At 46.7% G+C, this 16546-nt stretch overlaps 1 protein-coding gene across 7 annotated transcripts in view; it reads right to left on the bottom strand.

Moving 5' to 3' along the window:
• The window catches only part of DYSF (dysferlin), a 224646-nt gene that overhangs the window by 136039 nt on the left and 72061 nt on the right, over positions 1–16546 (bottom strand). For all 7 annotated transcript variants that reach the window (XM_042932648.1, XM_042932652.1, XM_042932650.1 and 4 more), the window contains exons 13-16: positions 15140–15266; positions 13487–13590; positions 3185–3253; positions 2499–2542 (exon numbers count right to left, since the gene is read on the bottom strand). In XM_042932648.1, coding sequence (XP_042788582.1) covers positions 2499–2542; positions 3185–3253; positions 13487–13590; positions 15140–15266 — 344 coding nt within the window. The remainder of the gene's footprint in view (positions 1–2498; positions 2543–3184; positions 3254–13486; positions 13591–15139; positions 15267–16546) is intronic.

The following is a 16546-nucleotide window of genomic DNA, read 5'->3' as shown; positions in this document are numbered from 1 at the left end:
AAACATTGTGCTAACATCGTCATATGAATTAGCTCGAACCCTCACTCAGTCCCATGAGGCAAGTACTCATGAGGATCTCAATGAGGAAACTGAGGTTGCCAACATGGCAAAACTAGGATTTGAGCCAGATACACCTGACATGGCAAGCAGAGCTTTGATTGCAGTCACCCACTGCAATCCTTGTCAGGCTAGACCAAGAGTCCTCAATCCAGTGATTTCGACCCCCAGGGACATTTAGCAAGGTCTGGAGATAGTTTTGAATGGGGACAGGGAGCAAGAGAGAGATGCCATGGTTGCCACCAAACACCTTACAATGCATAGGACAGTCTTGTCCAGTAAGGAATTTTTTGGCCCAAAACGCCATAGTGCTAAGTTGAGAAATGCTGGACTGGGCAAGACCTATCTCCTTCCTGAAATTTCCCGGGATCCATGTTCCTTGGAGCCCTGTAGGCTCTCTCTCCCTCCTATGGGTACCTAGGCCATAGGCAGCTTCAGAAAATGACACACCCAAGCCCCACTGTGAAAGACACGCTTGGGCAAGGCTATTATTCTATTTCTCTTTTCAATGCTATACCCATCAGATACCTGATCTCTACTGCTCCTTTCCTTCCTCTTTGCACTTCCCAGATTGGTGATTAAGCTTTGATTTTAAAGTTTTCCACCCGGGTGGGGACTAACCAACAAGAATGGATTGTCAGCAGAGATCTTCATCATTTTTCCTGATGAAGGATGGTGATAAGCCCTGGGAAGTAAGAACTTCCTGACACATCTTACAGTGAGATCATCAACAGCAGATAACTGGCAACTGCCTTCATGACTGGCCCCTGGAAAAGACCAGCACTTAGGAGAATGAAATTTCTGACCTCTGGTCTTATCTGAACTGTGTGAGAATGGAGACAGATTCCGTTTTTATGGGGTAGAAGGAACTTCTTGAATTTTTGTTCTTTAACAAAAAAGAAAACATGAAAGGATTAAACAGAAGATTAAGTTACAAGGAAAAGGCCATGTGGACCATATCATATTTCCAGGGCTCAGGTGATAACAAAAGTTTATCTGAGTTTTCTGGGAAGAAATCACTTTTCTGGACAGGAACTTGCAGCAGCAGAACACTTTCTGGCCAAGAGTTGGGTTTTGGGGCTTGGGGTTGCTTTTGGAAAATACAGCAAGTCTGAAAATAGACTCACAATAAAAAATGCCGCTTCAACCCAAACCAGAGATGCAACCACCGGATTCCGTAATGTGTTTGGATTGTACAGTATGCTGATGCCTTCGACACAGCTCACACGGACCCCGGCAAGGCCCACCCACCACACACAACACAACCACACCCATGCGCACATGCACACAAGAGTCCACAGGCACAGACACACACAGACACGTACAGCCAATCAGCCCCTGTCACCACAACACACTCAGGTGCGCACACACATTGTGAGCGGAGATACAGAGGTGGTTCTGGGGACATGAAGCACATCTCTCCCCAAGACCGCTTGCCCACGGAACATACCTGCGGTCAGGGCCCTAGAGGCCTCTCCCTCCTGGCCCTCCTGGCTGCTGCTTTCCTCTCTAATTCCCACAAGCTGTTTTCTCTAGGCCTAGGGAACTGGCGCACACTTTAATGGTTCTGTGGCCTGGGGGTTTTCCCTGGTCTCTCATTACCCTCCTGGCTGGGGGTACCATGGCCTGAGACCAAAGGAGAACACGCTGGGAACCGCACGGCCAAGACTTTTTGGGGGCAGAAAGAGGACAACTCTCTTTTTGGAAAGCCTCATGTCTGGAAGGTCCCAGAGCTCATGCATGTGGACCCCTAATAGCCCTCCAGGTGTGACAGAGATCACCTTAACACAGTGGGAAGCAGAGAGCCCAGTGGTTAAGAACACAGGCTTTGGGAACAGCAGGCTTGGGTTCGATCCCAGCCTCAGCTGCTTCCCAGCTGTCACTTTAGATAGATCACCCCCTCATCTATAAAGTAACCAGGAATCGAGCTGAGGATCACATGATGTCACGCATGTAAAATACTTGCTGGGCACAGGACCTGGCACACAGTAAGTGCTCATTCCACATTAACAGCCCACAGCGGGCATGGGGTGGGGGGGGGGGGGGGGGGAGCCGGGTCACAGCCCATCCTCCCAGAAACCCTACTCTTTCCAGCTTCCTTGCCTTTGCTTATTATCCTCTTTGCACTGGAATGCCTTCACCCTGGACTTATCAAAATCCTACCTCCTCCAGGAAGTCTTCCTGATAACCCCCTGCCCTAGGGGATCTCAGGCTTCTGGAGATCTCTCTGCTCTACCTGGCTGCCCTCTGTACCTTGGAGTAGGGCTGTGAGTAAGCTTCCCAAGAACAGCCCACGACCTCTCCTTCTCTGGCCTCCCAGCAGAGGAAACTCCCTTACCTGAAAAAGACTCTCCCACTATGTGTTCTCAACTGAGGAAAACTGAAGGACCCAGTGAACCCTGACAATAGTCACCCCAAAGACTCCAAGACTCAGCACTCACCAGTCTATGACGCGAATCCTCATTTTTTCACACATAGAGGGAAACTGAGGAGGGAAGAGAGACATGGTGGAGTGGGATCCTTTTAAAGAAGGGTAAGTACAGGGGAGCCTGGCTAGTTCAGTCAGTAGAGCATGCAACTCTTGATCTCGGGGTTGTGAGTTCAAGCCCCATGTTGGGTATAGAGATTACTTAAAAATAAAATATTTTTTATAAAAGGGGGTGGGCATCTGGGTGGTTCAATCAGTTAAGCATCTGACTCTTGATTTCCACTCAGGTCATGATCTCACAGTTGTGAGATCAAGCCCCGCGTAGGGCTCTGCGCTGGGCATGGAACCTGCTTGGGATTCTCACTCTCCCTCTCCTTCTGCCCCTCCCCTGCTTTCACTCTCTCTCTGTCTCTCAAAAATAAATAAATAAACATATAAGAAGAAGGAGAAGGAGGAGGAGAAGCAGAAGAAGAAGAAATAGAAGAAGTAGAAGCAGCAGCAGAAGCAGACGAAGAAGAAGAAGAAGAAGAAGAAGAAGAAGAAGAAGAAGAAGAAGAAGAAGGAGGAGGAGGAGGAGGAGGAGGAGGAGGAGGAGGAGGAGGAAGTGGAGGAGAAGGAGAAGTCCAGGATATAAGCAGGATGCTAGGGAGGCCAGGAGCCCAGGGTCTGCTGGGATGGGCCCGAGGAGGCAAGGCTTACCATGGCAGGCAGGGTGATGCTCTGGTTCCACTGAGGGTTGGCTGTCTTCTCCAGGATCTTGCTGCAGAGCTAGAAGACAAAGAGGACAGGTGGATGGAGCTCCAAGGGAACTATGATCTCCTTGGGAGGCCACCTCACCAGCCAGGGCTGCTCTCTACCATGTTGGCCACCCTTCAGGCTGGGCAGAAGATCCTAGGGACCTTAAAGGCTCAGACACAAGGAATTTGCAGAGACAAAGCTCAATGGTAAATCAGATCCAGAGCTGGAGAGTATGGGGTGGGGTAGCAAGAGAGTGCGCGGATGGGGTGGGGGTGGGGTGACAGATTGCCTGAATTCCACAGCCCTTCTACCCTTATCTCCCACCTTTGACTGGAAATCCTCCTGCCCCAACTCCCATATGTCCATGACCTTAGTGTGGGGGCCCTGAGTCTAGACTGGCTTTCCCAGGGGTCCTACAGCTAAACACACTAACCTCTACCAGTCAGCCCAGACCACCTGCCCTTTTGGAACACCGTGAGCCCTAAGAGATTGAAGATGGGGGAAGGAAGTGGAGGAGAAGGGGAAAGGGGAGCTAGAGGGCCAGGGCTTGAGGGCCAGGCACCAGCATCTGAGAATGAGAGAAGAATGCAGCGAACACAAAAACCCCATAAGCCACAGTCTGCCTCAGATCAGCCCTGCTCTTAAGACTGGGCTTTCCACAATCAAGAAAACTGGCAGAGGTGGAATCCAAATCCAAACCAGTGACTTGTGTGCTCTACATGTGCTAAGAATGCCCTGGGAGGTGCCACACCCCATAGCCAGCTCCGGGGAATCACGTCCCTGCACAGGGACAGCAGGTAATCTATTTCAGATACATAGATCCTGGTAGGTTTGCATGTCCTACAGCCTTTCTCAGAGCGTTTACTGTGGGCCCTGCACTGTGCCAAGCATTTATGTGCATTATCTCACTTAATGAACATCTGATCAGGGGCTTCCATTCTTCCATTAAATGAGGGTACAGCTTCCATGAAGGTCAGGACTTTGTCTCCACCCCTGATCCACCCAAAGTCAGCCCCTGTCCCCACCCTCCCCGCCTCCCTGTGAGAATAGCCCAGGCAAAGCTTGGAGGCAAGGATGGGTGCCAGGATTTGCCCCTTGTGTCAGCAAAGAAAGGAGTAAGGAAAGAAAAGAGACCGACAATTTCACGGGCAGAGGGTAAATGGAAGTTCCAAGGGTTGAACACATGGAAAGATACTCAACCTCCCTCATAAGAAAAGAAACACAAATAAAACCAAGACACCATTTGTCACCCATCAGATTCATGAAACTCTAAAATCCGACAGCCCTCTGGTGGCAAGGCTATGGGGAGACTCCTTTCTCATATTGTGCTGGCGGAAGAAAAAAATATCTCAACCCTCTAGAGGGCAACTGGCCACTATCCATCCAAATTGCAAGTGTAAAAACCCTTTAACCTACCAGTTCTACCTCTAGACATTCATCGTACAGGAATACTTGCATACGTGCAGAATGACATATGTAATGAAGTGATTCACTGCACTCAGCTTGAAGTATCAAGGGTACGGAACAACCCACGTGTCCACCAACAGAGGGCGGGTTACATAAACAGCAGTCCATCCACACAACGGGCCGCTATGCAGCTCTGAAGAATGAGGACTGCTCTGTGATACGAAACAATTTCCAAGTTATATTATTAACTGAGAAAAGGTAAGTACTGAGGATGTAACGCACTACATGATGACTATAGAAAACATGGCCGTATGGTATGTTTGGAAGTTGTTATGACAGTAGCTCCTAAGAGTTCTCATCACAAGGAAAAAACATTTTTTCTGTCTTTTTTTTTTTTGTATTTTGTATCTATATGAGAGATGGATGTTAACTAAACTTAGGATAATCACTTTGCAGTTTGTAACTCAAGTCATCATGCTGTACATTTTAAATTTATACCGTGCTGTATGTCAATATCTTAGTAAAAGTTGGAGGGGGAGAAAAATTAAAAAGCAAAGTGCAGAGCAGTGAGTATAATATACAACCATCTGTGTTAAGAGAATAGCACGTAAGGATTTGTAGTCTGATTTGTTTGCACACGCATAACGAAACCAGAATGATGCAAAAGCATCTAACTGCAATGTTTCCCTCTGCCAGGGAGAGAGTGATGGGTGGATGGGTGTGGGGCAAGAGGAAGAGATTTCATGATGGCTGCTACGTAGAGGATGATAAATGATAGATAGATAGATAGATAGATAGATAGATAGATAGATAGATAGAGTCTCCACAATAAATATATTACCTAACCCAAATATTTGATGACCAAAATTTTTAAATAAAAGGAAAAGAAAGGACTCTAACCGGACACAGCAGAGAGATCCTGCCGATACCGTGCCTCAGCTCCCTGGTACAAGAAGGCACAGGAGCGATGTGTGTGCTCCCCACACTCCCAGGAGGAATGCCCTCAGGGCCTGCTTCAGCTTTGGCCCCAAGTTGCTGAAGACACCCTGCACAGCAGGTGTTTCCACCTGGCCACCCTGGGCTGTGGGTCTGGGAGCCTGAACATAGCAGGTCTCCCCGCCACACCCAGGCCAGCACTGCCTCTGGCCCTGGAAGACCCCAACAGCCTTCCCACACTCTGCTCCACTCCCCACACACTCAGCTGAGCCAGCACCAAGCTTCCTCCCCCTCTTTCTTCCCCTCTTCCTCTTCCTCCTCCTTTGTCTCTAAGCCTTTTTTCTGTTTTACCCTCTTTTACTTCCTGATAGAGTGTAATTCATATGACCGTTCTGGAGGGCTATTTGGCCATCTGTATCAAATACTGAAAAATAAGCATGCCCTCTGCCCCGTTCTAGAAACTTCTCTATAGAAAAAACAATCTGAGTATGAAGAAAGATTCCTGCACACTGATTTGGCACAGAGATGTTCATAAAAGATGAAACTAGCAACTACAACAAAAAAGTTATCCCAAAATAGGTTAAATGTTATGTCATAATCATCTAATGGAATATTATACAGTCTTCAAAAATTTATTTCAAAGGCTGTTTAATAGCCTAAGAAAATACTAGACTATAAAAATAGTTTACCAAGCTGAGTAGATAGAATTGATTCTTGTTGTTGATGGTAGTTACATATTCTATAAATCACCGAGAACATTGAATTTGTGAATATTAAGCCACTGTTCTGGGGGAAATACAGGGTTAGGCTCCTATCAGCCTCTGTCACAACAGTTTTCTCAACTAATCAATACATAACCTTGTGTTATGTGTGTTTCTGTTTAAGGATTCTTATTTAATATATACTGTTGTGGGGCACCTGGGTGGCCCAATTGGTTAAGTGTCGAACTTTGGCTCAGGTCATGATCTCGCAGTCCATGGGTTCGTGTGCTTAGTCAGGCTCTATGCTGACAGCTCAGAGCCTAGAGCCTGCTTCAGACTCTGTGTCTCCCGCTCTCTCTGTCTCTCTCTCTCAAAAATAAATAAAAGTTAAAAAAATTCATATATGGGAATGCAAGCTGGTGCAGCCACTCTGGAAAACAGTATGGAGGTTCCTCAAAAAACTAAAAATAGAACTACCCTACGACCCAGCAATTGCACTACTAGGTATTTATGCACGGGATACAGGTGTGCTGTTTTGAAGGGACACATGCATCCCCATGTTTACAGCAGCACTATCAACAATAGCCAAAGTATGGAAAGAGCCCAAATGTCCATCAATGGATGAATGGATAAAGAAGATGTGGTATATATATATATATATATATATATATATATATATATATATACACACACACACACACATACACACAATGAAGTATTACTCAGCAATCAAAAAGAATGAAATCTTGCCATTTGCAACTACGTGGATGAAACTGGAGGGTATCATGCTAAGTGAAATTAGTCAGTCAGAGAAAGACATGTCATATGACTTCACTCACATGAGGACTTTAAGAGACAAAGCAGATGAACATAAGGAAAGGGAAACAAAAATAATATAAAAACAGGGAGGGGGACAAAACAGAAGAGACTCATAAATATGGAGAACAAACTGAGTTACTGGAGGGGTTGTGGGAGGGGGGATGGGCTAAATGGGTAAGGGCCATTAAGGAATCTACTCTTGAAATCATTGTTTCACTATATACTAACTAATTTGGATGTAAATTTTAAAAAATTTTTTTAAAAAAGAGAAGTTGATGGGGCGCCTGGGTGGCTCAGTTGGTTAAGCATCCGACTTCAGCTCAGGTCACGATCTCACGGTCCGTGAGTTCAAGCCCCGCGTCCAGCTCTGGGCTAATGGCTCAGAGCCTGGATCCTGCTTCCGATTCTGTGTCTCCCTCTCTCTCTGCCCCTCCCCCATTCATGCTCTGTCTCTCTCTGTCTCAAAAATAAACGTTAAAAAAAAAATTTTTTTTTAAAAAGTTGAAAAGAACATTTGTAACTTATTATAACCTAAAATTGTTTAATAGTTTCTCTGATATTATACAGCTTTTATATAGGAATTAGATAAGAACATAGCAATAAAATTGCTGGTGATATATAATATGAAGCAAATATCTAATAAACACTAAAAAAAGAAAAATATCACCTAATAATTTATGGGTGGTCTACCAAAGAATTTTACAAAATAGGGGCACCTGGGTGGCTCAGTCGGTTGGGCATCCGACTTCAGCTCAGGTCATGATCTCGTGGTTTGTGAGTTCGAGCCCCGCATCAGGCTCTGTGCACAGAGCCTGGAGCCTGCTTCGGATCCTGTGTCTCCCCGTCTCTCTGCCCCTCCCATGCTCATGCTCTGTCTGTCTCTCCATAATCAACATTTAAAAAAAAAAGAATTTTACAAAACAGTGAGCTGACACCAAAATTACACAGTCAGATGTGTTGTTGTTTCTTGATTTAATCAGAAAGCCATCCTGACATTTGTCAATAAAAAGCATGAATGGTCATTTAAAAAAAAAATTCATATATACTGTTGATTCATTAACACTGAACTCACACACAAAAAAATTGAACTCGCAGTCAGCGTCACTGTAACTCATGTCTGAATGCAACATATCTTTACTCTATAAGGTACACCCAGCCTTTTTACACAGAGGAACACTTGAGCACTACACTACACTACAGCACTACGCTAGGGGAGCATTTTAAACAGTCAACTCACCAATAACGCGCACAAAAATGTGAAAAACACAACACCAGGCAGACCAAGAAAAGGACACTTAATTACAGGATGAGAACGGAGACAAAAAGGCAGGGTCACATTGTTCCAAATCAGCTGGCAACGTGGGCCTCAGTCATACTGCACAGACCACAAATAATCATGAAGCAGCATGACTATAAATTTTAGGATTACAAATAGGGGTACCTGGGTAGCTCAGTCAGTTAAACATCCAACTCTTGGTTTCAGCTCAGGTCATGATCTCACGGTTTGTGAGTTCGAGCCCCACGTCGGGCTCCACGCTGACAGGTCGGAGCCTGCCTGGGATTCTCTCTCTCCCTTTCTCTCTGCCCCTCCTCTGCTCTCTCTCTCAAAATAAATAAATTTTTAAAAAATTTTTTAGCGAGTAGGTGAATTTGCAAATATCCACAAATAATGAAAATCAACTCTGAATCCAATTTTTTTCCAGTGGGGGAGTGGAGGTTTGGGAGTGAAAGCACTAGAGAGAAAAACACACTACAAGGAAATACCCACAAATGTTAACAGTGGTTATCTCCAGAGTGATGTGGGGTACAGAAATATGGTTAATTCTTTTCATTTTCTTTTATTTTCTCTGATTTTTTTTCAATTTTTTTATAATTGGTAGGTTTTTTTCTTGAGTTCAGAAAAAAAATTCCTTGAAAATCTCCCACCCTACCCCCCAAGTACCTTTCCTTTCCTTCTCATATACTACCAAGAATGTGTGTGTGTGTGTGTGTGTGTGTGTGTGTGTGTGTGTGTGTAAAATCAGGTATGGTTCACATCTTGAATAATAGTGCCGCCAAGTGTCCATAAGTGGAAGTGCAATGAGACCCAGACTGGGGTGAGTGGGCACACAGAGGGCAAAACTCCAGGACTCCAGATTAGGATGTAGTGAGAAAAAGTGACATACTGGCAGGCTAAGAGAGAGGGACAGAAAGAATGAGACAGGCAGTTCAGATAGCTGGAGGAGAGAGAGGGTGAGATAGAGGCCTGGGGACTGCCAGGGGTGTCCAACAGGCTGAAGCTTTCAAAAGGGAGGGTCTCAACTGCCTCCGCCACAATAAGCCTCTTCCTTCTGGGGGCTTCTTGCAGAAGCCCAGTCACCAATCAGCTTTATATATAGCCCCTTGCTTTGGCCAGGTCCCCTACCTCCATCACATCCCACAAACATGTGCACCTACCTAGAAAAACCCCCAGGGCCAGCCAAGGGCATCTCAGAACAAACGACCTTGGGAGGTCAAGGTGCTGTGTGGACCCAGGAGTAGCCAGGAGCCCCAGAACTCTGAAACTCAGCTCCAAAAAAAAGCCATTAAATTTGAAGGGAGGTCAGTCTCGGTTCTCACCACCATCAAAGCACCCTACCATTTGGAGGAAAGTGGAATAAAAACAATCTTGAGATGTGACCTTCCTCATCTGTCAAATTCGGAAATTAATCCCAGTCTTTGGAAGAAGTGTCCCACAGGCCTATCCAGCCACACCTTTCCCCTTCCTTCTTGCTTTCATTTATTCTGTTACAGTCCTTCCTGTGGCCAAGTACAGGGCATCAGACCCCGATCCCAAACCCACACTAACACAGCACTTGGGTGAGGACCCACAGTGAGCATTTACACCTCTGCGTGAAAGAGTTTAAAATCGGAGTTACCTCTCCCACATACATTTTCATTGAGACCCTGAGTTAGGCTCAGGATGGAGGAGCCAGCTTGAAGGGGCCCCCAATGGCCAACTTGAGGACAGTTCATACATCCAACACAGTCATGACGGATTTTCACACACTGAATTAATAAAAAGTATTGAGGTCTATAAGTAATGCTCAAAAGGGCCAAGGAGGAGGAAAGCTCTTCTTTCCAGCAAAACACTAGCTTGTAAAGAGAGAAGGAATGATAATGAGAAAATCACCACTTTGCAACCCCAAGTAAATGACTTATTCCGGCAAGGAGGTCAATGGCTGCATGGACCATTAGGTAAGAAGCTGCTGGGAAACAAGATACACAGTGCCAAGACATCGCCCACAGTTACTTGCAAAGTACAAAAGGGAGCATGTCGTTTGACAAGAGGGTGTTCTGGAGACACTATCTCAAGCAAATGATCAGACAATCATCACCAGTGGTGGGACAACCTCACCTCTCTTCCTGTTATGATGCAGTACGATGTACACAACATCATGTGTGACACATTCTTGCCAAAATACTGAATCTGAATCTAGTCTGGCCTCAACACCTAATTTCCAGTTTGTAGGAAATACAGGGCCAGAGGAACAAGTTAAACAACACCAGAAGGAAACAATCAGACAGATCCAGAACACGGACAAACGGCCTGGACTCTTCAAAAAAGTCAATATCATGGGGTAAGAAAAACTATGTTTGTCGGGGTGGGGGCGGGGGGATGGTTAGGGGAAGGGAGGCAGGAGGGGCTGTTACAGAAGAGACTAAAATAAAGAGGCCCAAGGACCAAATGCAGAGCGTGAATTACAGTTAGGTCTTCAATCAGCACACTAAGCCAGCTCTAAAGGAAATTTGGGGGGATGATCAGAGTAAATTTATATGAGCCAGTATGGGATAATATTAGGGAATGATTGTTGACCTCATAGGTCTGATAATATTACTGTAGCTACAAAGAATTTTGTTACAAAGAATTTTCTTTTTCTCAGGAGATGCATGCTGAAGCCTTTAGGAGTACAGCCTGCAACTAGGTTTCAAATGATTGCCCAGGGGGAAAAAAAGTATCTATATACAGAAAGTAAATGTGACAAAGTGTTAGCAAGTGCTTCACCTAAGTGGAAGTCATACCAGTGCATGGGTGTTAACTCTTCTAACTTGATGTTTTAAAATATTCAAAGTAAAGAATCAGAAAAATGTCTATCATCTACACACAGGAAAATCACGGGAAAGATGGGCACCAAAGATGAACTTTGTGTGGTGCATTATGGGTCATTTTATTTACTTTTTTCTGTAATTTTCAAAATGCATTAGTAAACATGTATGTCAGTAATAAAAAGAGAAAAGAAACAAAAGGTGGGGAGTGGATCTGGGCATCAGATGATAGGACACGTCCCTCTCCCTCCACCCCACCCCCATCCCAGGGCCTCCTTTTGTCCATGGGATGGGCTGGCAGACCCTGCTCCTTTTCAAAATGAATCTAAGAAGAGATTACGAGAAAGGAAAATGGCAAAGTGCTGTGTGAATGGGAACCCACACCACCCTCACCTTTTGGTGTGTATTATTTTTTAAAACTTCTCTGCAATTGTCCTGTGACACCCATGGGTTGTCTCCCCCACTCCCCACCTCTGCCTAGGGAGGGAAGGGTAAGCCCACTGCCTCGCACCCACCCTCCTGCCACCCAGCTCAGACTCTCAGCCCTTCTTCTCTGCCTTGTTCCAATTTTCCCGCTAACATCCAAGCCATGTGACTCAACTCTCCCAACCCTGGTTCTACGGCAGGTGGCACTATCCACAAGGTTGGCACGACCTCAGAGGGCCATGACCCCACCCTTGCCAAACCCCTGTGGTTGGGACACAGAAGCTCCCTGCCAGGGCTTCTGAGAACGGGGGCAGTCTGCACCCACCTGATATGTCATTTTCCCACCATTTCCACCACAGTCTCTGCTTTGAGGTTATGGACTAAATATGATTGGGATCAGGCTTTTACCCACAAGTGAGAGAAACGGATGCTAACAACTACTGTAATGAGATGGAAAACCTGCTAAAAGAGGGCCCAGGACACCCTAGAGCCCCGATGACTTAGCGCATCAGGCCTGGGACCTTAGGGAAGCTGAACATTAAGAGATGCTGGACTTGGGGCGGGGAGTGAAGGAAGGGCACAGCCATGTGCAAAGCCTAGAAGTGTGACCCTGAAGGGAAGGAAGAGGCAGGACAGATGAGAGAACACAAGGCCGCTGTGTGAGCAATGTAGTTTGTATGCACAGGAGGATGCAGGAAGGGAGCCCCTGGGGCTGAAACCCTGCACGAGGCCACGCTCCAGCAGGGGCTGCAGAGCTGCATGTTCCCGGCAGGGGGCGCCATTCTCCCACTTGCACAGATACCATAGCAGCTGACTTAAGCCATGGAGACCAGGTGAGAAAGTTCAGATGCACAGCACCTTATCAGCCGGATTATACGTTTGAAATTCATTGCACAAACAGGGCTGTTTTAGACTAATTATTCTGGCGGCTTTCTCTGGGGAGAACCCAGAGAAGAGAATGAAACCCAAAGCTGTTGTGTGGTCCTGGGAAGAGACGACAGTGGGCACAGGGGAAGGAAGGGCCTTGGGACATGTTTGAAATCAAAAGCTAGGGTGGCATGTTTGGCATAAGGAGGTTTAAAACGAAGGAAGAATCAAGGCCCATGTCTTCTCCCTTTGACGTCGGTACCTGCTTAGGAGGGAGGCTCCTGATAGAGGGCATATTGGGCAGAAGAGGACTCTTCTCCAGGGCCCAAGGGGCAGCAGATAGAGCTGTGCAGAGGCCTGTGGAGGTCTGGGGCTGAAGTGGGGGTCAGAGTTAAACAGAGCTGTGGGAGTCCTCTGTGGAGGGGTGAGGCTGAAGCCTGGGAGTGGCCCAGCTGCCAGGGAGAGCCCGCAGGATGGGCAGAGGAGGCCGCAAGAGTGCCCGCCTGCCTGGGATGGGCTGGAGGGAGGGAGCCCGCAGCAACAGCCCTGATGCTGGGCAGGAAGGTGGGCTGCGAGGAAGAAAGGTGCCTGTCACCCCTAGGGCCCCTACCAAAGTGGACTTTCTCCACTCAACCCCTGCCATGACTTTTTAAAAATAATCACTATGTTTTTATTGCTTTTTAAGTTTCCCTACCTTTATGACTTCACATCTGGTTTCCATTCTATTGCTTCATTTTCTCCCAAATACTCCTCTATCTACCCACTGCCTGTCTGTCCTCGCCGTGTCTATCACCTATGTATCCATCTCGGATACCCCAAGCAGACCCGCCCACGTGTGTGTGCCGGGCAGCCCCAGAGAGCCAGGCCGTGATGAGTGCCTCACCGTGCATCCTCCAAACAGTCGCCCCGTGCACGCCTTCTATGGGCAGCACCAAGGGCAGTGTGCCCCCTCACCTTGTCCTTTACTCTGCTCAGCACCCATCCACAGACACACCCAGCCGTCACCCTCCGGAGAGAATCCTCCTGCTTCCTTGCTTCTTACCATTTTCCCTGCAAAGCTGACTTCCATGAAGGGATCCACCAAGTTCTTCTTGTTACTGTCAAAGCCAAAGATCTGCTTCACATTGTCCATCACGGCATCATCCACTGGGGAGAACACTCTGGTCACTGCCCGCCTGCTGTCCGACCACCAAAACCCCAGCATTCCACCTTACTGTCTCCAGACAGTCTTGGGACTCCCTGAGGGAGTGGCACCCCCTCAGCCCGGGGACTCCCAGAGCAGCAGCTCCTGAGGGCACACACTGCTTCTTTATCCTGCCCCAACAGCTTGTTCACTGGCCCCTGCTCTCAAGGGCTTTCTGTATAGACCCAAAAGATAACGGAGTGAGGACTGACTGATTGATTGATTAGCAATCCACATCACTAAGGGCAATTAACAATCCAGAAAAAGACTGGAAGTTGTTATAATAATATCCCATAACTGGTGGCCTGTTTCCACATTTTCCTTTATGTCTCTTAGCACAGTGATTTACCTGACCTTAACCAATAAGTCACTTCTGCTTTTTTAAAAAAACAATTTTTAGTCTATGCTACTCCAAATCAATATTTTACTGAGTTAGTTATATTATTTGCAAATGTATACACAGATAAATAGATATGTGCACATGTATACTTATGGCATGTATAGATGTTAGTGTGTATATGAATGAGGGGAAAGGCAGGTACAGATTACATACCAGCTGCTGTCTACATGAATACAACAGATAACAATTAGCAAATACTCATGTCCTATGTACCCACTTACTTTGCTTTATTTATATTTAAACAAGACTGCAGAGAATTAAATATAAAGCACATTCACCTTGAACAAAGCCAACATTTCTATTTCCCCAGCCCCCTGCAGGAGCTCACCAATCTCACTTCTGCCTAGTTTCAACCAATAAATGCAGAATGTTTTGAAGCATGCATTTTAATGCCCATTTAAAACCCATTACTTACTCAAAGGCTTTCTCCTTGATTCTGGTACAATTCAGTTTGTACAGAAAGAGTGCATTTCTCTTTTTAAGTCATTAGTCAAAGTTTAAGCAAAACTTCAAATAATTAGCTTTATGCAAAACTTATAAACAGGGATCTAAGTTGCAAACGCTCTCAGTGACTCTTCTATGGACAGAAATTGGCTTGATTATGCTAACACATGCTTCAAAACAGTGAGCCACTTTGAAAACGACCCGTGTGTGAGCCCTACTCCAAACCTAATCAATACAAAACACTGGAGGTGGGGCCCCGGTGTCTGTACACCTTTAAAGGTCCCAGGAGACTCTAACGTGCGGCCCAGATTGAAACCTATGGCTCTGAAATATTCAGCATAATTCCTCCAGCAGTTCCTGAGCACACAGGGTGGGCCCAGTGCAGGGCCAGTCACTGTGAGCAACCAGGCAGTGGCCACCCTGTCACTCTTTCTTGGAAAGATGAGGACACTTCCCCAGTTGGCCAGGGACTGAGGGGTTCCCCAGGCTGTGGGACTCTCCGTGCCGAAACCAGGACAGTCCCACGCAAAGGGCATGATGGGTCACCAAGTGGATGGATGCTTTTCATCTGTGGAGACACTGAGCCCTTCCAACATCTCAAAGACTGCTTCCCCAGCCCAGGGTCCCCCACTTACAATCTCCCAACCCAGGGAGGACACCAGACTCACTCTGTGGTAAGTCCTCAGCTCTGAAGACCTTCAGGCAGAAGTGGGCTCCTCGAAGGGCCACGCCAGTTGGCCTGAGCAGATTGTTTTCGATGTCCTCCTTGTCTTCAGAGGGGTCCTTTCTCTCCAGCTACAATATAACCAAATACGCACTTGAGCCCAGTATTTTCTCTACTTCAACCAACACCCCTTAAATGGTGCGATTTGAACAAAGGTAGATCTGGCCCTGCTGCTTACTAACATGTGATCTCAGGCAGGTTCCTCCCTTGAGACTCTGCTTCCTCACCTGGACGGTGGAAACAGTAACACCGACCTTGCAGACTGCTAGGAAAATCAACTTCAGTAACGTGTAAATGCATGCGGCACACGGCGGGTATTCAAGAACCTCAGTCTCCTTCTCACTCCACCCATTAACAAGAGTGCAGACGTGACAGGTCTAAGCTCCGTTCGTTCAGTCAACAAGTATTCAGTGAGTGGCTACTAGGTTGCGCTGAAGGGGGAGGGATGCAGCAGTGAACAAGGTAGTCAGAGGTCCCGCCTCCATGGAGCTCACCATCTCAGGGAAAGAGCACCTTTAAGCAAGATCCTGCTCTTCCATTCCACTGACTGGAATACAGACATGATGACGGGAACTGGAGCAACCCTCTTGAACCATGAGATGGAAGCTTCATGATGAAGACAGCAGGGCAAAGACCAGGAGCCTGGGTCTCTGGTCACTGTGGAAGCACCAAGCCAATTCTGGACCGCGTACCCAGGCATTTATGACAGAAAGAAATTCACTTCTATCCTCCTTAACACCTATTATTTAGGGTGTCTTTGTTACAGCAGCTGAACCTATATCTTAATTCACACAGGGGCCCAGGGGAGACGTGAGGGGAGTATGACCTTGGTCACTCTGGTCTTGGGATGGGAAAGAGAAGCATGCACTGAGGTTGTCACGCCAACAAAACTGACCAACCCCTTGCATGTGGATTGACTGAGGGATGAGAAATGAAATCAGGCCTCTAGCTTTTGGGGGAACTGAGTGGATGACAGTCATTTCCTAAGATGTCACCTCACACAGGATGGGAGCAGTTGTGAGGAGCGTGCAGCAGATAATCCTGGGTTTTTATATGTTAAGTTAGAGGGGCCTCAGGGACATGTTAATGCAGCTTTCTTACAAAGCAACTGAAACTGGGGCGCCTGGGTGGCTCAGTCGGTTAAGCATCTGACTCTTGATTTTGGCTCAGGTCATGATCTCCCAGTTCATGAGAAAGAGCCCTGCGTTGGGCTCTGCACTGTCAGTGCTTGGGATGCTCTCTCTCCCTCTCTCTGCTCCTCCCCTGCTTGTGTTCACTCTCGCCATCTCTCAAAATAAACAAACAAACTTAAAAAAAAAAAAAAAAAAACCTAGTGTCTGAAGTTCGGAAG

This window comes from Panthera leo, chromosome A3 (assembly GCF_018350215.1).
Source record: "Panthera leo isolate Ple1 chromosome A3, P.leo_Ple1_pat1.1, whole genome shotgun sequence".
Taxonomy (NCBI): Eukaryota; Metazoa; Chordata; class Mammalia; order Carnivora; family Felidae; genus Panthera; species Panthera leo.
Note: the sequence above shows the minus strand (reverse complement) of the source record. Positions and strands in the feature narration are given on the sequence as shown.